This window comes from Diplodia seriata (assembly GCF_021436955.1).
Source record: "Diplodia seriata strain FDS-637 chromosome Unknown scaffold_2, whole genome shotgun sequence".
In the NCBI taxonomy this organism is placed as follows: Eukaryota; Fungi; Ascomycota; class Dothideomycetes; order Botryosphaeriales; family Botryosphaeriaceae; genus Diplodia; species Diplodia seriata.
The window spans coordinates 3504484-3525300 of NW_027117309.1; the positions used below are offsets into that span (position 1 = coordinate 3504484).

Genomic DNA, 20817 nt, shown 5'->3' on the forward strand with positions numbered 1-20817 from the left:
CGAGGACGTAAATGAGGAGACAAAACGAGCAGGCGCAGACATGAGTGGGGAAACTGATCAGATTATTGGGCATATACTCGACCAGTTTATTCTTCTGCTTATCACGCTCTAAAAGAAAGGGACGATGATATGCTCTTCTCGCCATCGCATGCTTTTGTTGACATAAACATGACTTGATTTTGATTCCTCTATCGTGACTCAATCGCTGGGGGCCAAGTTCCGTCTTAGGTCCTCACCAAATGCATATTATCATACATACATATCCCCCCTCAACGCTCTTACTCTGTCGTCATTTAATCCTCATCCCAGTTGGGGTTGGGGCCCGGCGGCTTCGGGCCACCTGCCTGGCGAGCGACGATGATCTGGTCAACGGCCAGAACCGTACGCGCAGCCTCTGTTGCCAGCTTGATAGCCCAGCTCTTGCTAACCATCAGGTCGAGGATACCCTCGTCGACGGCATCAAGGACGCCCGTCTTGTCCTCATTCTCGATGTCGACACCTGCGGTCCAGTAGGGCTTCGAGTCGTCGGCAGCCTTGGAGGCGGCGTGTGCCGTGTACAGGCGCGACAGCACCTCGGTAGCATCAAGGCCGGCACTCTCGGCCAGAGTACGGGGCACGACCTCAAAGGCCTCGGCATACTTCTTGATTGCATATTGCGAGAGACCAGGCGTCTTCTCGCCGATGGCCGTGATGCGCTCGATAAGCTGCATCTCAGCAGCACCGGCGCCGGGGACGAGACGCGCGTCGCGAGTGATGGCCTTGACGACATTGACGCCGTCATCGACGGCACGCTCAACATCATCGAGGTGGTTCTGAGTGGCGCCACGGAGCACCAGAGTAGCCGTCCTGGTCTGTTCGTTCTCCTGGCGGAAGACGGTGACACGGTCACCACCAATCTCGATGGTCTCGACGACATCGACGGAGCCCATCTCATCGGGCATGGGCGCGCCGAAGCGAGCCAGAGGGGTCCCGCCAACAACGCGGCACAGACGGCGGAGTTCGAACTTGGAGAGGATCTTGATGACGAGGATGCCGAAGCGGTTGAGGTAGTGGAGGGCCAGCTCGCCGACGGTGGAGCCAGCAACGACGACGCGCACACCGGAGTCGTGGAGCTCCTTGATCATGGTCTCAACCTGCTGCTCCTCACCCTTGGTGAAGTCGAGCATCTCCTTGGCGTTGTGCAACAGGACGGTGCCCTTGGTCTCGGTCTGGGAAATGTCGATGGCGGAGGTAAAAATGGCGACCTTCGCCTTGGTAGCCTTCTTGATGCTTCCATCAGGCTCACGGCCAAAGACCATACCCTTGACGACCTTGCTCTGCTCCAAACTGCCACCCATGATCTTGACCACGCGGATGTTGTCGACATTGAAGTTGACGGGGTTCTTGGGCAGGACTGCCAGCACGGCCTCGGCGACCATGTCGGCCAGGACGTCCTCGGAGCCGCTCTGTTTCGCGGCGATGACGGTGCGGATGGCCTTGCTCAACTGCGCCTGGTCCCTCATGTCCTGAACCTTGTCCACTTCCAGCTCTGTGTTCCATGTGTCAGCATCTAGCCGCTTTCCCACCACGGACTCGGAAACGTACGCTCGAGCACGTTCAATGCCTCCTTCTGAGCCTTCTCATAGCCCTGCACGATATCGCTCGTCTTCAGACCCATGCGGATCAGCTGCTCGGCCTTCTTCAGCAGTTCGCCGGCCAGCACGATGACCATGTTGGTGGCGTCGCCCATCTCGGCCTCCTGCTGCTGCGAGGCCATGACCAGCAGCTTGGCGGCAGGGTGCACGACCTCCAGCTCACGTAGTATGGTGGCGGCATCGGAGGTGAGGATCATCTTCTGCAAGTGGTTGATGACGATCTTGTTGCGGCCATAGGGGCCCAGCGACGTCTGCACCGTCTGGGTGATGGTGCGGCAGGCGTCAATGTTGCGGATGACGGCGCCGTCCTCGGCATCGTAGCTGTGCAGCTGTCAGCACTGGGCGCGGGGGGTTGGGGGCACCAGGGGGAGGGGAGAGAGCTCGGAGGTTGCGGGCGGCGGAGGGGCAGCTTGAGCGGGAGGACAGCGTACTTGTTGTAACCCTGCTTGAACAGCCCCGCGTTGGGGGCGCTGGGTATCGAGAGCGACATTTTGCGGCGGATCTGGGGTCTGGCCGGGCGTAGCAAAGAGGGGCGGTGGAGGGTGGGCGGGCTGCGAAAAGTCGAGGAGCTGCCCGCTGGACGTCGTCGCGTTCGCCAAAACTAATCCGCGTCGCCGCAAAACCCCCAGCTCTTGGCGCGGGCCCGTCACCGCCTTCCTTCTGCCACTCACTTCACACGGCACTGCAGCACGTTCATCTTTAAACTTCGTCCATTCACTTCACTAGTAGAGCGATACGATGTCTGACTTATACAGTTTTGGCCAACGCAGATATTGCCACCCGCAGTATTCAGATCCCGTCCAAAAAAGAAAACCTTCGCAAAGGAGAGAACGCACGCACGTTTGGCAGATGGGGACATTTGATTAGAAAGACCAGGGTACGTCCGCCCTCAAGCATGCACCGCGAATCACGTAGATGCAGACCAGCCAAGACGCAACGCATTCCCGCCAAACCCCATGTCTAAACGCCAGACGGTCAGCTGGATAGAGAGAAAAACATTGAGACGCTGAAGAAAAGGAAATTAGTTAGGAGGAGAGTGGTCGTCCGGACTGTGGTATCTGAAATTCGACGAAAGTAAAGGGATTGGCTGGTATATCATTACTGATACCCACGAGAAAAACTACATCATGCCCAAGGCTGACTCCTTCATTGTGGCGTGCCGGTGCGATCGAGCTCATTTTGGCTGCCGAGGAACATGCTCGCGCCAAACGAGCTGGACCGCGCGTGCGACGACTTGCGCTGGTGGCTGTGGTGATGATGGCTGTGAGGCTTCTTCGACAGCGATCCGACGTCATGTTTACCTGTCACAGTACACGTCAGTAAGGGGTAACTGCCATCGCCGGTGTGACAATCGACGATTGCCTTAGCAGAGAACTCACCGTCACAGCATGCCCGCACGTTCTCCAGCCTGTCAGATTCGTCCTGCTGCGCCGCCATCACCTGTCTCAAATCTTCCGCAGAGTCGGCAACGATTGAAGCGTCGTAGATCGATGCATCCTGCCCACTGGTCTTGCTCCTGCGGCTCGAGAATGATCCGCGGAAGGTTGCTGTCGGGGGGCGGAACAATCCACTCAAGCTGCTGAAGCGGCCTGATGTTGACGGAGTAGTAGGCGTGAGTGTTGCAGCACGCTGCTCAGCCGCTCGCCGCTTGGCAATCGACGCCAGACGGCTGTGATGCTGAGGGGAAGAGTTCCTGGTACCACGGCTGTTGTATGACGAGAGCGACATCCGGGACCGGGCAGTCCCCCGCGAATTGCGCCTGACAAGCCCAGGGTGAAACTCGGAAGCATCTTCCGGAGTCATTTCCTTGTCGTGCGAGCCCGGCTCATCACCATCGGTGCTTGTGCGGAGGAGCAGGTAGGAGAGCGCGTTATGCCACGTCTCGTGCCTCTGGCTGGTCGTGGCGGTGAACTTGACAGCGCGACCAGGGGTAATGACGATTATGCTCTTGCGGTGGAGACCAGGCGGGTACGGGTTATCGTCCACCTCGACCTTGACAGCTTCGATCTGGACGCTCTTTGCCTTAAGCTGCGCTTTACCTGCCGTGGCCGGGTCTTGGTCACTCCAGTACAGAGTTCGAGTGTACGGGTGGACCCAGAAGAAACGCCTGTGTCTGTTGACCGACATCTCCTCGCGACCAGCCTTGCGCGTGTACTTCCACAAGTACTCTCCAATCATAGTCTGAGTAATAGCCTGGACCATGCGTGGATCGATAGCCTGACCGTACTCGTCACGACCAACCGGGTTGCCAGCGATGTTGAAGCGGTTGTCGATTTCTGAGGCAAAGGATGAGACCGAAGTACGGCGTGAGACAGGCGATGAGACCTCACTGCGAGTCGCTTGAAGGCGCGGGCGAGGCGTAGTGCCACTCCTGGCCGAGTGCGGGCTGGTGGCTCTGACACTGCTGCCGTTCGGAGTACGGGGACGGAATTGTGAGGTGTGCGAGCTGTTTTGGTTCTTGAGTGCGGATGCGGGCTTTGTAGGGGGGCCCATGGTACCAGGCGTCCTTTGCGTCAAGGCAGCGATAACCTCCCGGTGGTCCCGAGGAAGTGGTGGCGCAGGCTCTGAGCGGGCGCTGCGCATGCTCTGCGAGCTGGTTGGGCGGCGCACCGTCTTGAACGCTGGCGCATCCTTCTTGGAACTGGAGAAAGAACCCGTGCTGGGAGAAATGGCGGCGGATGCATCAACGACAATATCGAGCTCCTTCGCGGCCAGAAGGGCATCAAGTTCAGCGGAGGACACCATTGTCTGCGTGCCTCCGTCAGCCATAGACGCCGTGGTCTTCTTCGAACGACTCGGCTCCACATGCGCCACATCTTCATCGATAGGAGCGAAAGGTCTCCGATCCTCAGCAACGGGCTCCTGAGTGGCAATGACATGAGTTTCCTTGGACATCGCATTCTCGTAGGCTTCATTAAAGCCAGGCGCTTTGCGCTCTGCTGCCAGAACGCGTCCCGGCATGGTGGCCTCCTCCGGCTCAACGTGTTGCGTCGAGATGTTGGCGTAGGTGAGAGAAGGAACGGCCCTCTTGGTCTCTTCGGGGGCAACAGGCTCGACGTGTTGCGTTGAGATATTAGTGTAGGACAGCGAGGGAGCGGTCTTCTCGTCCTCCGTCGGCATAGGCTTGGAGAAAATGTCCGGGAGAGGCAAGGAAACCGGCTCAACAGACTGGCCAAGGACGGAAGAAATTGTCGACGGAATGACCTTAGGAGGTGCAGGAGCTTCCACAGCAACCGGCTCTGAATGAAGAGACGAAATCGAAGAGAAGTGGAGATCGGCAGGCTTGATCTCGGGCTCTGCCGGCGCGATGGGCTCCGAGTGCAGAGAAGAAATGGAAGAAAGCTTGAGATCGACGGGCTTGATCTCTGGTTTGACAGGTTCCACTGGCTCCGAGTGGAGAGAAGAAATGGAAGATAGTTGGAAAGAAGGTGGGATGATCTTGGGCACCTCAGGGGAGACAGGCTCAGTATCGATAGACGAAATCTGAGAAAGCTGCGAGTTCGAGGCAGGAAGCTCGAGCTCACGCGCAGCGGGATACTCAGCCTCGACGGGCTCCGACTGAAGGGAGAGGATGGAGGATAATTGCGAAGGCTCTGCGGGAGCACGCACAGCCGTTGCCGGAGGCTCCGACTCCAGGGGTTCGGAGTGGAGAGAGGAGATGGGGGTGAAATGAAGAGGCACTGGTGCAACCTTCCGTGGAGTAGGAGTCTCAAGCTCGACAGGCTCCGATTGCAAGGAAGAAACGGACGATAGCTCAAGCTTAGGAGCCGCAGGCTTCTCGGGCTCGATGGGCGCCGAGTGCAGAGCAGAGACGGACGACAGCCCAAGCTTCGGGACGACTGGCGCTTCAGGTTCGACAGGCTCCTCCGAATGCAGAGCCGAAACAGAGGAAATAGCAAGGGCAGGCACAACTGGCGCCTCGGGCTCAATCGGCTCGGAGTGCAGAGAAGCGAGAGATGAAAGAGCAAGCTTAGGTGCAGGTGGAGCCGCAGGCTCAACCGGCTCAGAATGCAATGATGCAAGAGAAGAGAATGCAAGTTTTGGTGCCTCCGGAACGGTGGGTTCGACCGGGTCCGATGCAAGCGAAGAAATGGACGACACCTGGAGGTTCTGGCTTTGGGGCTCGAGAGGCTCGACTTGCTGCGAGTTAACCTCCGAGAGGCCGAGGTTGGCGGGCACAGGTGCCGCGTCCTCTTGTGCCAGAACCGTCCCTGTCGATGCCGCAGTCGACGCCGGAGAATCGAGGCTCGGCTCCTCCAGTGCCGAAGGGGCCAACTCAGGCGTAGATTCTCTGTGCCTGGTCTCCGATGCATCATGCTCCTTGCCAAGACCAAATCCAAGTCCTCCGGCAATCGCAGCACCGAGAGCTGCGGAAGTGCTCGAGACGGGGCGGTGGGATTGAGGCTTCCAAGGCTCCGTGTTCGTAGACGAATCGACCATAGGCGCCCTGGCCAACGAAGCTTTGCGGATCAGGGCGCGATCGGCAATCGCCTTGCGAAGCTCAGGAGATTCTTGAGGCGAGATGATTGAACTACGGCCAGGGGTACCAGGCTCACTCTCAGGGTCCAGATCGCTGTCACGCTCGCTGAAGCTGCCAAGCTCAGCCAATAGGCTCTTTCCACCGTCAGGTTCAGCTTGGCTACCATCGCTCATGAAACTTGCGGAGGGCGACTTCGTAACGTCAGATGTGTTTCCGTTAAGCGCTTCCGTCGCACTGCGAGCAGAACGGCGGGCGCCGCGGGTCACCTTGAGGCGGTAGCGGGGCTGCTCAGTCCTCTGAGGAGTCCTGATGTCGACCTCGCTGTCAATTTCATCGCCAGACGTGGATGCAGTGCTGAGATAGGAATCGCCAAGAGTCTGATGCGAGTAGCGGCTGCGAAGCTGGCCCTTAGTAGAGCCAACTTCGGTTTCAGTATCCTCCTCGGTGCTAGAGCCAGCCATGGTCTCGACACCTGTCTGGAACGCTTCGGTTTCCGTGGTAGTGTCAGGCTCGTTGGCCGTTTCAAAAGCGTCGGACTGGTCGGTGGCAGCCTGGAAGTTTTCAGTGCTTGAGGTGAAAGACGCAGACGTCATACGACGACTGAAGGGGCTGAGGCCAACGCCGCCGATGCTGGGCTTTGGCCTCCTGCTCGGTGTTTCAGGAACGTCGTGCTCGTCGTTGTCCTCCCAGTCACCATCGTCGACGATGATTTCATCCCTGGAACCTCTTGCCATGCCTAATCTGTCCGGACGAGGCGGTTTCTTGAACAGGTCTTGCTTTTCGTTCGGTCGCCGCTTCTTCACGGAAGCACCTACGCCATTCACAGCTTCACGTCGTGCGATGTCAAGCTCGTCTCTGGTTTCCTGCAACAATCGCCGGAGTTCCATCTTCTCGGTCTTTTCGCGGTGGATGTTGTTCTTGAGGTTTTGGATCATACGGTGGGCATGTTGCAGAGAGCTCTTCAAGGTTTCCGTCTCAAGTTGGCTATGACGGGGTGTGAATTTGCTGGGCGATGGCGGCGGCGAGTGGTCAGGGGTGCTCTGGTCGGAGTCGTGATCGTCGGCCTCTTCGTTGGAGTTCCTTCCAGATCCCGACTCTTCAAGCCTGCGATGGTATGCAACAGCACGAGCAAGCTCTTCGTTCTGCGACAGCAGATCCTCGACCTTGCGTGTGAGAGCACTCCTCTCGGCTTCACCCGAGCTAACATTCCGCCGCAGCCCCATGATCTCGGCCTCGTGTTGTCTGTGGGTGGCCTGGTAGTCATCGTGCAGCTTTCCGTGTGCTTGCTTCAGATCTTCGAGCTCACGCTCTACCGAGCTCTTCTCCGAGTTCACATTTGTCAGGTTCTGGTTCAGGCGGTGCTCCTTGTCTGTGGCCTCCTTTTGCTGTGCGGTGAGCTCTTGGATTCTTGTCTCGAGGTTCCAGTTTTCATCTTTGAAGCGCTGCTCGCTTTCGTCCAAAACACGCAATCGTTGTGTCAAGCCCTCCACCTCAACTTCCAGGCGTGAGCGCTCGGAACTGATCATCTTGAGCTGTTCGTCCTTCTCGGCCAAGGCGGCTTGCAGCTCTCTGACTTGGTTGAGCAGAGAGCTGCTGATCTCGGTGGCAAGTTTGATGTCATGAATGCGGTTTGGTTGCTGGTTCCGCTGTTTCCTGGACGAAGGGACAGTGATCTTGGAGGGTGAGTTCTGGGCTTCGCTCGAGAAGATGGAGTTACCGTCGGCGTCCAGAGACTGGTGATAGCTGGGCACTCGTGTCTTCGGGATGAAGGCGCGTGCAGTATCTTTGCCAACCTCGTTGAATTCACGTTCCAGCTCTACGAGCTGCGCGCGCAGATCGGGTCCGATTTCCGTCGCATCCTGCTGCACAGAGATCTCCTTGAGACGGTCGCTGAGCTCCTTGCGCTGCTGCACTAGGACGGTGCCCAGCTGCGACGCCTCCTGGAGCCTGCGCTCCGTCTCCTGCAAGTGTGCCTCAAGAGCGAGCTTTGCCTGCGAGGGGGAACCCTCAGCGTATATGGAGAATAACTGATTGTCGAAGCCAGCATATCTGCGCCGCGAGTCGGAGTTGTTGGAGGCAGCAGGCGAAACGAAAGGGTCGATGTCGTCGACATCGACGGCGACGACTTTGGGCGGGGACGCGGCCGTGGTCGGCATGGTCGTCGCAAGACGCCAGGCGGAGCGTCAGCGTCGCTGCCGCTGCCGCTGTCGTTGTCGCGTTCGCAGTCGCGGTTGTGGTCGCGGTCGGCGAGGGTGCGGGCGACGAGGATTGGCGTGTTCGGGTTTGTGCGGGCAATGGCGGGACCGGGGCGGGTGGTTGGCGTCGGTTGTTTGTTTCAAGCTATTAAGATTGGTAGGGAAATGAAAAAGAGTGTCGGTGGCCGTGGGCAAGGCAGGCCGCAGAAGGGGAAGGAAAGAAAAGAAAGCGGAGAGGGAGAGGGAGCGCCCGCGCAGCAGCCGGCTGTCGTTGCGCCAGCGGCCGTCCAGAGGTCGAAGGCACGGCGCGGACGGAGGAGAGTTGAGTGATGCGCGTCGGGCAACAACAACAACAACAGGCTCGGGGGGCAAAGGCAGCGGCGCTGGAGGCGCGGTCAACAGTCTTGAGCGTGTCGACGCGTCTCTCTGCCGCTGGGAGGGGGTTAAGGGCGTGGAGAGCTACGCATCGCTGGGGTTGCGCGCGCAGATGGGGTGGCCTTCGCGAGGAGCAGAAGCAGAGGGGGCGCGGGCGGCGAGGCGCTATGGCTCCATGGTCGGAGGAGGGCCTAGCTCACCACGCGGCCAAGCGACCTCTCCTGGCCAGCAGCCGCAGCCGCAGCATCTATCCGTGACACGTCTGTCTGCAAGCATGCATTCTACGCCTCTACCGCCTGCCTGCCATCTGTTTGCGTGCTGCGCCCGCATTCCCAGCGCCCGCAACGGCGCGGGACAGGACGTTGGGCATGACGTCCCGTCTTCTAGACGATACGCCAGAAGCCGCCTCGTCCCGGGCGCCGTCGTGGGTTGCGCCGATCCCAATCGATCCCCTTTCGAGCCCGCTGCCCCAACCACATCTCCGCCCGCGCTCCTTGAATCCAATATATCATACACGCCCACCGTCGCCCTCTCCACACCCGCCTCCCCTGACGATTCCCGCCGCCTCGCAGGCCGCCGGCGGACACCTCACATGCGCAGGGCTGCGCGGGTGGGACGCGCCCCGTGCGGGTGATGAGGTGTTCCTGCATGTCTTCCGCGCGGATGTACCGTGCTCCCGCACCTCGGCATGCCGTTGCGGTGGAGAGGCGCTCCCTCGGCGCGCCGCCTTAAGGCACCAGCACCACCTTCCGCGTCGCGCGCACTCGGTCGACGTCAGCGCCAAAGTACCGCTGTGATCTGAAGCTGCGAGCAGAGTCAGCGCGTGAGCCAGCGGTCTGCTTTGGCGGTGGCGCTGTGTGCAACGTGGCACCCGGCGCCCGGGCAACGCTCGTGCCCCTCGAATACGGCTTGGCCGTGGCGCATGAAGACTGCTTACCTCCAGCGGACGTTCGCCCTGAGCACGTCCAGACACGCCTTGAGGTACTGCTGCACCTGCGCGTCGACCTTTTCGCCCCAACACGGCACCGCCGCATGCGCAACGTACCACTGCCGGTAGCAGCGGTGCAGCAGCTCGTCCGCCCTGTCGTAGCTCTGTTGCTGCGTGAGGCCGAGCCGCCGGCGGAAGATGGAGATCAGGTTCTGGCTATGGCCGACGCTCTATCCGAAATCAGCCAGTCATTTCCGCGACATTACGCCTTCGCCCTTCCAGAACGCAGGGCTGCACTCACGTGCTCGCGGTGATACGAGAGAATATCGTTCTGGCTGTCTCAAGTCAGCGTCGGCGCTGCCCTAGTATTGGCTGCGAGTGCTCGGCCTTACAGCGTCAGGATCTCGGCCACGAGTCGCTCAATCTCCTGGATCGCCTCGTGCTCTACTACCTCTTGCGGCAGATCGACCCCGTAAGCGTATCTCCAACATGTTAATAATTCGCTCCAATAGTTTCTGCTTTTAATTTCTTACTCTTCCAGCGCAAGCAGCGGATACAGCCCAATGTTCTGTGCACGGACTTGCAAATAGCGGCGGATGTTTTCCATGACGACCATGCCATCAAATTCCTCGCCGTGCAGTTCTGCGACGCTATGGCAGAAGTGGACGTTCGATTTGACGTAGCGCTCACGGACAGCTGTGTTTTGCTTTAGTGCGATCCGGCAATTGGGATATACATGGACCCTACCCCGGGATGATGTCTGAATCCTACGTCAGCGTCTAGTGTCCCCGGATACGTGAACTGGCAGAACACAAACTTTTTGGACTCTCTCCCAGATCGATTGGAACAGCAGTTGCAACGACGTCGCCTTCTGGGAGGTTGCGGCATCGTGCTTGGGCACGGAGCTCGTCTCAACTTCATTTACGGCAGCCGAAGTGACAGCCGCCCCAAATCTCTTGGAGGCGTTCCTAGCAAGAAAACTGGAAAAGTGCCTTGCCTTCGGCCGAGGACGCACGGAGGGCTCTCTGTGTTCGCCTTCGCCGGCGAATATAGACACCATTGCTGCCACCTCGGCCTTCCCTTTGTTTTGGTCCCGGCCGAGCTCGCCCTCATCGAATTCTGGGTGACTGATCAGCAAGTACCTCACAGTCCGTTTGTTGCGGACGCTTACGATCGTCAAACTCAAACACCTACAAAAGAGATGCATTAGCAACACAATGTTGCTGGCAGAAGTGTTACACGTACCCAGTATATCCAGTCGCAGAGAGTGCGAAATTCCTCCTTGCCAGCATCTGGGCACATGACTGCGCTGAAGAAGCAGAAGTCGGCGCCGCAGCGCTTCTTGATCTCATGCTCAGGCATGTTCTTCCAAAGGTTTTGCCTCATCCACTCTTCGGATTCCCGTTTCACCTCCTCGTAATGAGGGTTCACTTTTGGCTCTGGGGCAATGAAAAGGACAAAGAGATCCGGCAGAGTGGCCATGTCGGCATTCGTTCGCGCCTCGGTGGGCGTGGGCGGGCCCACGAATCTGGTTTGGCTGATCTCCATGATATCGAGTGCTCGTGTCAACTGATTCTGAGGAGACAGGAGGGAAGACAGCGAGAGATCAGGAATGGCTCCGAACGGAGTGATCGCGTGACGGGACGCATGGTTTGATCTTTTCGAGTACATTGTTTCTGTTGTTGCAAGCCTTTGGTATTGAGTCAACTGACCCGTGTTTCTGGATTGCTTCATTTCCACGCTTGTTGACCCAAGTCTTTATTCTTTTATACACATGGAGGCGGGACGACCGCGGCGGGGAGTCGGAGTCTTTCCCGCTACCTTGAGCCCTATGGCCGTCACACGGGGGCGAAGTGTCAAGCACATGAGAGTATTGCATATGCTGCAGGTCGGCAGGTCGGCCCTGCGGTAGCCTAAAGCCCAAGTGGAGTGCAACGCCCTTCCTTCCGATGAAGAAGAGCGAGGCCAGAATGCTCAACTTCGAATGCTAGGCCACAAGCGGCGTCACAAGCATGCTTTGCGCGAGGTTCGTGCCACTTCAGTGCGACGGACTTCCGAGGCCCCTTTGCACGGCTGGACCGGCGTTGTCCATTGGGAACGATGCCGGCCAGCGGCTGTTGCTCAATGACGGTCTTAGGGTGAGCTGCTGAAGACGGCTTGCCGCAATCGGTAAAGACGAGCTGCAATGCGCATTGCTGGTATGACGCTTCGCATAACGAGTCTCAATTGGGCATTATGGGTTTTAGTAAGGCTCAAGTGAGCCGTCGAGCACGCGTCGGAGCTCCCTCCATCTAGCTGCCAGGCGCCTGAGTAGGGACGCGTGTCTGCGCTTTGGTTCCAAATTTTAGTGTTGCAAGAGTCCAGAACATGATGTCAGAACCAGGAGCATGCGAGATGCCAAAGGTCAGCAGGCCGAACGTGACTTTGACCGGTCTTTATGCAAGCCTGGAGTTGGTGTTGCGAAGGCGCTAAGCGCGCTTACCTGAGCGTGGCGTTGCCCCCCGCGTGACTAAGCATCGGCGATGTCTTGGCCGCGCCTTCCAGTTCCTCCCAGCACCCCTCATCTTCCCCGGCTGCCACTCCCAGTCTCCCTTGCGCTGCTGGCCTTACGGACGCTTATTCCTGCTACGACACATCACATTGCAGCCATGGACGCGCCAGTCGTCTTCAAGAAGCGCTCGGCCAAGGCCAACCCTCGCAAAGTCGCACCGCCGCCGCGCTCGCCTTCCGCAATGTCAGATTCAGACTCGGGCTCCGATCGCGAGGACGGCCGCAGCGTCAAGCGCCGTAAGACTGGTGCCGTCGTCAACGCTTCCTCTGCCACCCAAAAATCCAAGTACGAAGTCGAAGGTGCCACAAAGTATGCCGCAGACACCTCTGCTACCATCGCCGATTCCAACGACGCCACCAAGCAATCCAACTGGTATGACGAAAATGGGCACGACGCCTTGAGTGCCAAAAATTTGCTAGGCAAAACGCGTGCGAGGACGGACGAGGATCCTGGAACGGACGGCACATACAAGGGACAGAAAAACTACTCCAACTTCATTCAGAAGAACCCTGACGGGCCCAAGGTCGGCCCGGTCAAGCCTACTAACACCAACGTACGCATGGTCACCCTAATTGATTATGCCCCAGACGTGTGCAAGGACTACAAGCAGACTGGCTTTTGCGGTTTCGGAGACTCCTGCAAGTTCCTGCATGCGCGCGAGGACTATGCGGCGGGCTGGAAGCTGGATCGGGAGTGGGAGATAAACACTAAGGGCAAGAAAACGGCGGGCACAGTCGTGGCATCAGCCAACCGGGATTCCAAGACCGATGACGGCGAGGATGAGGAGGAAGCTAAGATGCTGGAGAAGATCCCGTTCGCTTGTATCATCTGCAAGAAGCCTTACACGCAGCCAGTCATCACGAACTGCGGTCACTATTTCTGCGAGAAGTGCGCACTGCAGCGGTTCAGAAAGAACCCCAGTTGTGCAGCTTGTGGTGCGGGCACCGGCGGGAGATTCAACGAGGCCAAGAATCTCAAAAAGCTGTTGGAGAAGAAGCGAGATAGGGACAACAGGAAGAAGGAGAAGCTCAGAGAAGAGGGTCAGGAATTCAGTGACAATGAAGAAAAAGACTGAGGAGGAGGGGAAGCGGAGCAGGAGCCGAAACAACCTTTGGGTTCGCCGAGCGCGGCTCATGAGACTTGTCAGGCACCGAGCCCTAATCCGGTGTTGTGCAGATCTACATGAGGCAACATCCTCGGGTCTAGAACGCGGCTCATGGTAACCTTCCAAGGGCGTCGATTTGGAAAGGCGCACCCTGACGTGGTTGTGCACTAGTCTCACCCACATCAAAGTCATTACAGAAACCGGTGAGGACTGAGCTACACCTGCCGGTGCAGTGAGTTCGGCAGAGCTAAATACACTCGGATCCAAGCTATTCGTACTCCTTCATCAAGGCATTGTCCTCGACCATCTCTGCAAACCGGTCAATGGCAGTCGAGTGAGCCCACGGCTTGAGAGCGATCTCCTGTCTGATGGTCTTGGCGAAGCACCCACTCCACCCACTCCTAGGATACTTTTCCACAACATTCCTGATGGTGTCCGGATGAACCAGCTCCTTATGGTGGCCGGCATTGTCGAACAAAGTCGAAATCTGGACCAACAGACCGACGCAGCTAAGAGTGCCTGTTTCGCCGGGATCTTGATGGCGTATGATTGCTTCGGCCACGCTTTCCGCCTGGCTCTTGTTGGCGCCAAACCTCAGCAAGGTCTGCAGCGCTTCGATGCCGCCCCACAAGTCAAAGCTCATATTAGTGGCGCGTAGGTTTTCCTGGGTAGTACCAATGTCGTGAAACAGGCTCACGAGTAGCCAGGTCTCTGCGTCGATCCAGCCGTCGGACAGCCAGTGGGGGAACTGGGTTCGAATGATCGACATGCCATAGTAGTAGACGCGGAAGCTGTGGTTTAGCGTCTCAGTCGGGAGCTCCTTTTGCACGCGTGCCAGACTCTGGCGCACCAGCTCTGTGTCTGGGAAATCGATATCGGCTGGAGAAAATGGGACTGGGTCAACGAGTTTGGACTTGCCCTGCAGAGCGACTGAGGGGTTTCGGGGAACGGCGCGCCACCCGTAAAGCTTGTCGGTGGCGGACATGGTGTGATCTGCGAATAGGGTTGTGATACTAGAAAGCAAAAACCGCAGCAAGCAGCAATTAAATATTCTCACCAAGTGCAACAGCGTTGGTCTACTGGCGAGGATTTCGAGCGTTGGTCAGCAAGTCGCAAGGGTGTCTGTCATCTGTCTGAGCCGCACATTACGTCACGGCTTCTGCTGTTGCTTACTATGCCGAAGATGCCGAAGACGCCATGAAAACGAACGTTTCCGAGGAGCCCAGATTTTGTTCGGGTGGTTCTGGGGCGAACTACGAGCATGGCAACACGTGCGTGACATTGATGTTGCATGTTAGAAGCTAGACCCCGGCTAGATGTGTGACCCCGCAGGACCAACGACACGGAATACATAAGCACCGGGAGATTACAAGATCAGCCCCTGAATCACATTCCTCGATGGACATCGGCTCTTTTCCGACGCTGATGTCACCGGCGTTGCTGTCCTCCTCCCATACTCACGGCACCATCAGGAACTCTCGTCCCACAATGCGACTTCCCTTCGTTTCTCAGCTCTTGGTGGCCGTGTTTTCGTGCACTATCCATATTAGTGTTGCCTCGACACAGTGCCCAACAGCGAATTACTCTACATGGATGGCCACCAGCATCATCTCACGCGGCCAGGGTGTTTTTGCTGGGGACGGTGACGCCTCCCAGCTGCTCCAAGCAGGATTTACCCAGAAAGCATTCCGCCGATGGTTAGAACAGTACCCGGACGATCCGGATGCGCAGCTCATCGGCTCTTACATCAAGCAGAGCACCGACTCCGTCATCGCCGCCGTATCAGACGCCGCAGCCACCATCGACACATGGTCGTTGGACCGCCTTTCCAGCGGTAACAACCTCATCTACTTCTACCGGGAAAGCCGCAACGAAACTTACCGTGCAGCGTTCGACGCACTGCGCCAGTCCATAGACCTGCAGCCCCGGAATGCCGAGCGTGGGCTGTTCTATTATGTCTATCCCTATTGGTCCTACCTGGATGGAATGTACTCACTGACGCCCTTCTACACGCTCTACACCGAGCTCTTTGACGCTGCAAACAGTTCCGCCGTGCCAGACGACATGGTGCTGCAGCTCGACCTCCTGTGGCAGCACTGCCGAGACAACTCGTCGGGCCTGCTCGTCCACGGCTACGACGACTCGCGTACCGCCGTTTGGGCGGACCCAGTCACAGGAGCGAGCCCGCACGTGTGGGGCCGCAGTCTGGGGTGGTATGCAATGGCGCTGGTCGACACGCTCGATCTGCTCTCTAGCCACGGAACGGCGGCGGCGGCGACGGCGGAGGCACGGCAGCACTTGCACGCGCGGTTCGCGGAGCTGGCGGCGGCGGTGGTGCGCGCGGCGGATGCCGGGGCGAGCGGCGCGTGGTGGCAGGTCATGGACCAGCCAGGGCGGGCGGGCAACTACATAGAGAGCAGCGGCAGCGCCATGTTCGTGTACGCCCTGCTCAAGGGGCGGCGAATGGGGCTTCTGGCGGAGCCGGTCCCTGCGACGGATGTGGCAACCCGGGCGTACGAGTACCTGGTGGCCAGCTTCGTCGTGGACAACGGGAACGGCACGCTCGGGTTCAATGGAACTGTTTCCGTCTGTAGCCTGAACTCGACCGCGTCGTACGAGGTACGTATCAACCTGTCTACTCCGACCCGTGGGAGGGTGTAGGGTTTATGCATGTTGCTGCAAGGAAGGCTTGCTGACAAAACCCGGTGTCTCTTCGCAGTACTACGTTGGACGGCCAATGATTTACAATAGCGTTCTTGGAACTGCCGCATTCGTACTTGCGTCTTTGGAGTACGAGGCACTGAACGCCGGATCAGGAATTGGTTCGTAGAAGAGGCCGTAACACTGCGGGAACGGTCTCCGGGGTTGATCTCCATGTCAGGGCCAGAAGGGGAAACAGTGGGAAGCATGAATCATTTTGACCCTGTCAGTATATACACGGAAAAGCCGAAAGGGGAAAGGCTCGTCTAATGGTATCCTGTGTAGAGGCTTGCAGCTGACGAAGACCGAGGCTGGCCAGTCTGCATAATAACGCACCAATCTCCAAAGGCCTTCCATGGAGAAATATGCGTCTATTTGAATGCTTTCACTTCCCATTATTAATCTACAGTCGCACCTGTGCTGTTTTAGTGATGACTGGTCTCATACGTCATGACCCCGGAGAAAATTCAACCGTTCAAATCAGCAGATCTGACGCGAAGATAACAAGGCGATGTGGCGGATATCAAGCATGCGGGTGTGGGGAAAGCTTGTCTTGCGGCTCGTGGCACACGCGATCAGCAGAAGGGGCGGTCGGCGGATGTTGAGTGCTTCGGTCTCCGAGTCACGAGGGGTGGATGATAAATGGAGCAGATGGAGATAGGAGTTAGCTGCTGGGTGGAGCCAGGCTAAGAAGGAGCTCGGGGCTCGGCCTCGCCTTTCTTTCTTTCAACCTCACCTTCGACCATACGTCATGCTGCGCTTGCACAACGCCATCGCCGGACGCGGCTGCTCTGACGCGCAGCATGCCAACCGGCAGCCTGCGGCTCCTAGGCGCGGCACATGGCCTCCACGAGGCTGTTTCTAGATTGCCGCCAGTCCAGATAACCTTTTTCCGATGGTGGTGGCGACCACCGACAGACCCTCATTCGGCCGAGTCGCTTTATCGGTCCCCGTCTCCCGTCTCCCCGTGATCGCCATGATGCGCTGATCACCTTCCTCGGCCATGTTTACTCACCGGCAGCACTCCTCATGATTGGGCGTCTGCCTCGGTAGACGGGCCCTAACCACCCTCCATGTACAGCAACTGCCCGTGCGTCTCTGTCGGCATGGCGTCACCTGGTCGATTTTTAATCCGTTGAACTGGGGAAGTGCCGAGCACCCACACAACTAGTAGCTTTTCGCTCTTCGGCCGGCGTTTAGGACTCCGCTTTCGAATGTCCATGTGTATATTACCCTGTGTTGCCCTTTCCGATTGATCAAGTACCTGCAGACAAGACGACCACTGCGCTTGTCCGTCACGAATGAAGTCCGTTGTTGCTTGATACCCCAATTCCGCAGTACTCCATTCGCAATGGCCAGTAGCGATCTTGGCGAAGGCATGATAAGAGAATCTTTCGAGTCTGTAACACCGGTAGACAGGCGAAGCATAGACGAAAAGGACCTCGAGAAGGATGACGTGCAGCCTGACCACTTCCGGTCTCCTGGTCGGCAACCGGGCCCCTACGAGAGCGACAGCACCGACGACGACATCGAGAGACAAGCCCCGAGGGAGCAGGAAGCACCCGTAGAGAAGCAACAAGAAGAGAGCGATCCCAATCTCGTCGTCTGGGACGGTCCAAATGATCCAGTGAGTGTGGTCGAACACTGCTTGTTGCCGAGCTCAAATACTCATCGATGCTAGGAAAATCCTATGGCTTGGCCGGTATGGTGGAAGTGGACTGTGACTGTGACCCTTGGTCTAATGACCTTCTGCATCACGTTCGCATCGAGTGTCTTCAGCACAGCAACCATGGCAACGGCATCAAAGTTTGGCGTGTCTACTGAAGTAATGACCTTGGGAACGTCGCTTTTTGTGCTGGTGAGTACTCGCTCCCTTCTGTCTCACGGGTCCAGTCGTATCTAACAGGACAGGGCTTCTCATTTGGACCCATAGCGTGGGGGCCACTCTCTGAGCTCTACGGACGAAAGCTTCCTCTCTTTTTCGGGTTTTTTGCCTTTGCCATCTTCCAGATCCCAGTCGCGGTAGCTCAAAACCTGCAGACGATCATGATCTGCCGCTTTTTCGGAGGATTCTTTGGTTCAGGTGCGAATCCCCCCCCCCCCCCCCCCCCCCCCGCGGTGTAACGTTGCTCGCGACTGACGTCTTCATACAGCACCGCTCGCCATTGTCGGCGGCACCTTGGCCGACTTCTGGGACCCGATTGACCGCGGCATTGCCGTCTGCATCTTCGCGGGTGCCACATTCATTGGTCCCGTCGCAGGCCCTATAGTTGGGGGGTTCATAACCATGAGCCATCTCGGCTGGAGGTGGACGGAATACATCACTGCCATCATGGGATTCTTCTTCGGTGCCATTGGCTTCGTTGTTGTTCCGGAAACGTACGCGCCCGTTCTGTTGCAACGTCGGGCCAAGAAACTCCGCTATGAGACGAAGAATTGGGCCATCCACGCCCGGCATGACGAAGTTCGCGTCGATCTGAAGTCCATCGCCCGGAAGTATATCCTTCGGCCATTCGCCATGCTGGTATTGGAGCCGATCTTGATCCTAGTCACTCTCTACATGTCAGTGGTGTACGGAATCCTGTACCTATTCTTCGAGTCGTACCCGATCGCCTTCCAAGAGACGCGCGGCTGGAACGAGGGTGTCGGGGCGCTGCCCTTCCTCAGTATCACCGTCGGCGTGGTCATCGGGGGAGCGCTAATCACCTGGACGACCAAGACGCGCTTCAAGCGCAAGATGGAGAAGCACGGCAAGGTGATCCCCGAGGAGCGGCTGGTGCCGATGATCATCGGCGGCTTCCTTTTCCCAGCCGGGATGTTCTGGTTCGCGTGGACGAGCAGCCCCAACATCAACCCGTGGCCGCAGATCGTGGCCGGGGTGCCCATCGGCGCGGGCATCCTCATGATTTTCTTGCAGGGGCTCAACTACATCATCGACGTGTACATGATGAACGCCAACAGCGCCATCGCCGCCAACACTTTCCTGCGCAGCTTGGCCGGGGCGGGCTTCCCCCTGTTCGCCGTCGCCATGTATCATACCTTGGGGGTTGACTGGGCGACAAGCCTTCTGGCGTTCATCGCCGTCGCCTTATTTCCTGTCCCTATACTCTTTTACATCTACGGCGCGCGGATCAGAAAGCTGTCGCGCTACAGTCCGTCTGCGTAGACGGCTTTGTTGTCATGGTTGGGGTTTTTTCAATGCTTCAGACCCCACACTTTACCAAAACATCTAGTTGTTATGCCTTCGACACCCTCGCCCTTTTGCCATGGTCCTAATTTGGGTGGGTTTGCATGTTTATAAACGGGAGTGGCGAACAATTGGCGTATAGAAATATTAAATCCTACTTGTATATATATGGATAGTGGAGCACCATCTTTGAACATATTCGTATGTTTCATAAACTTCGTGTACATCTGGATACTGCCTTCAAGTATCCACATAGGCAGAAGGTAGTAGAACATCGGAAAGAAGGTTTTTAGTATTACAGTGATGCAAAGCTACAGTTGTGCGGCATTCCAAGAGAATGCGGAATGAGAGCATTGCGCATCGCGCGTGCCACTACACCGGGTCGCAAGAGGAGTCAAACTTCCCAAACTGTTACCACCAGAAATTCAACCAAACAGTTCAAATGTATGTACAGATGGTTACATTTCCCGTCGATGCATGCTTGGAACGTCGTCTTCGCGACACCAAAAGAGTTGGCACGTCTGGAAAACAATCGAAAATCGCGCCTCCTTGAGGATGGAGGGGTCTTGGCCTGGCGTCATACCGCCTTCGGCTTATCTGCACGACATGCACGAGCTAGGATGATTGGCGGTCTCAGGTAGATAAAGTTTATGGTCAAGCGAGCTGTCCAAAAAGGGACGGCGGCGGTGCATCTACGGAAGAGAACGGCGGGCGAACAGGCGGTCGGCGATAGGGCCACCTGTGTCGCCATAAGCGGAGCTGTCTCTGTGGATGCCACGGTGGGGCACGGCATGGCGGGCGGGCCGGACGAGCATCGGAGACATGCTGATGCACTTGTTCTAGAAGGCTGGAAGCAACTTCTGCTGTGTGCGCAAGCCACGAGAAGAGGAGCGTGGAAGCGTTGCATCCGTCATGATCTGCTGTGGCACGCTCATCGGTGGTTGGCGATGAGGCTGGTGGTGAGGCCCGCCGAGTCAGGCGCGGGTGGAGCGGTGGCGGAGCTTTTGACTAGCCAATGCGGGTCAGCCATCGAGTGCCACAGTGCGGAGGACAGGTCCCAAGCTTTGCTGCAACGGGCGCGGGCGAGAGCGAGCAGAGGCGCATCATAGGCTGGCCCGATAGACGCGAAGCAACGCTGACCATCTAAGAATAGCAGCCGTGGCTTCGCCGTCCCCGTGTCTGGCCACCCGCACAGTACATCGGCCTGACCTGGCCCTGCACGCTGCAGGGAGCCGCATGCCGCTGCTTCTGCCATTATTGTGCCTGCCCTTGCTCTCACCGTCTTGGGCGACCGTGCCTCGAAGCGGAGCGCAGGCCTGTGCAGATCGCCCAAGCCGGCGCTGAACTGGCTCGGCCTCCGATAGGCGCCCGCAAACCACCGCCTGCGCGCTACCTCTTCCGCCTGCCGGGCCTCTGAGGCCTCTGAGGTCAGACGTACGAGCCAATGCCGCCCATGACGACGCCTGTCTCTCGCATTCCCTCCGCCCTGTTGATCGTGGCAGAGCCCGATGCGGAGCCCGGCCGGTCTCGCCAGGCGCTTCCTCGTCGTTCCTTGCGCCTGCATGCTGCTAGCGCGCCAGCACAGCTTTAGGCTTCCACTTGCTTTTGCGGCCGGACATTTTCTCCTCGTCTTCGTCCCTTTCGGTGCTGTCAGGCGGCCGT

The 20817-nt window shown here is 58.0% G+C and overlaps 7 protein-coding genes across 7 annotated transcripts; 3 read left to right on the forward strand and 4 right to left on the reverse strand.

Annotated features, from left to right (window-relative positions):
- Window positions 1-293: 293 nt before the first annotated feature.
- On the reverse strand, window positions 294-2124 carry CCT8 (T-complex protein 1 subunit theta; the record flags this gene model as incomplete). Its single annotated transcript, XM_066773886.1, has 3 exons — window positions 294-1528; window positions 1585-1955; window positions 2066-2124. The coding sequence occupies 3 exons, from the start codon at window positions 2122-2124 to the stop codon at window positions 294-296; spliced, it is 1665 nt and encodes a 554-aa protein (XP_066636453.1).
- Window positions 2125-2780: 656 nt separating this feature from the next.
- SLS55_002405 (uncharacterized protein) lies at window positions 2781-8270 on the reverse strand (the record flags this gene model as incomplete). The annotated part of the gene is made up of 1 exon (XM_066773887.1): window positions 2781-8270. One exon carries the CDS (start codon window positions 8268-8270, stop codon window positions 2781-2783), a length of 5490 nt encoding a protein of 1829 aa, XP_066636454.1.
- Window positions 8271-9617: 1347 nt separating this feature from the next.
- SLS55_002406 (uncharacterized protein) lies at window positions 9618-11160 on the reverse strand (the record flags this gene model as incomplete). Its single annotated transcript, XM_066773888.1, has 6 exons — window positions 9618-9842; window positions 9914-9947; window positions 10005-10094; window positions 10146-10308; window positions 10784-10802; window positions 10858-11160. The coding sequence occupies 6 exons, from the start codon at window positions 11158-11160 to the stop codon at window positions 9618-9620; spliced, it is 834 nt and encodes a 277-aa protein (XP_066636455.1).
- A 1100-nt stretch (window positions 11161-12260) lies between these two features.
- CWC24 (RNA-splicing factor) lies at window positions 12261-13238 on the forward strand (the record flags this gene model as incomplete). Its single annotated transcript, XM_066773889.1, has 1 exon — window positions 12261-13238. One exon carries the CDS (start codon window positions 12261-12263, stop codon window positions 13236-13238), a length of 978 nt encoding a protein of 325 aa, XP_066636456.1.
- Window positions 13239-13536: 298 nt separating this feature from the next.
- On the reverse strand, window positions 13537-14253 carry SLS55_002408 (uncharacterized protein; the record flags this gene model as incomplete). Its single annotated transcript, XM_066773890.1, has 1 exon — window positions 13537-14253. One exon carries the CDS (start codon window positions 14251-14253, stop codon window positions 13537-13539), a length of 717 nt encoding a protein of 238 aa, XP_066636457.1.
- Window positions 14254-14861: 608 nt separating this feature from the next.
- On the forward strand, window positions 14862-15929 carry SLS55_002409 (uncharacterized protein; the record flags this gene model as incomplete). The annotated part of the gene is made up of 1 exon (XM_066773891.1): window positions 14862-15929. One exon carries the CDS (start codon window positions 14862-14864, stop codon window positions 15927-15929), a length of 1068 nt encoding a protein of 355 aa, XP_066636458.1.
- Window positions 15930-17319: 1390 nt separating this feature from the next.
- SLS55_002410 (uncharacterized protein) lies at window positions 17320-19134 on the forward strand (the record flags this gene model as incomplete). Its single annotated transcript, XM_066773892.1, has 2 exons — window positions 17320-17581; window positions 18122-19134. The coding sequence occupies 2 exons, from the start codon at window positions 17320-17322 to the stop codon at window positions 19132-19134; spliced, it is 1275 nt and encodes a 424-aa protein (XP_066636459.1).
- Window positions 19135-20817: the final 1683 nt, after the last annotated feature.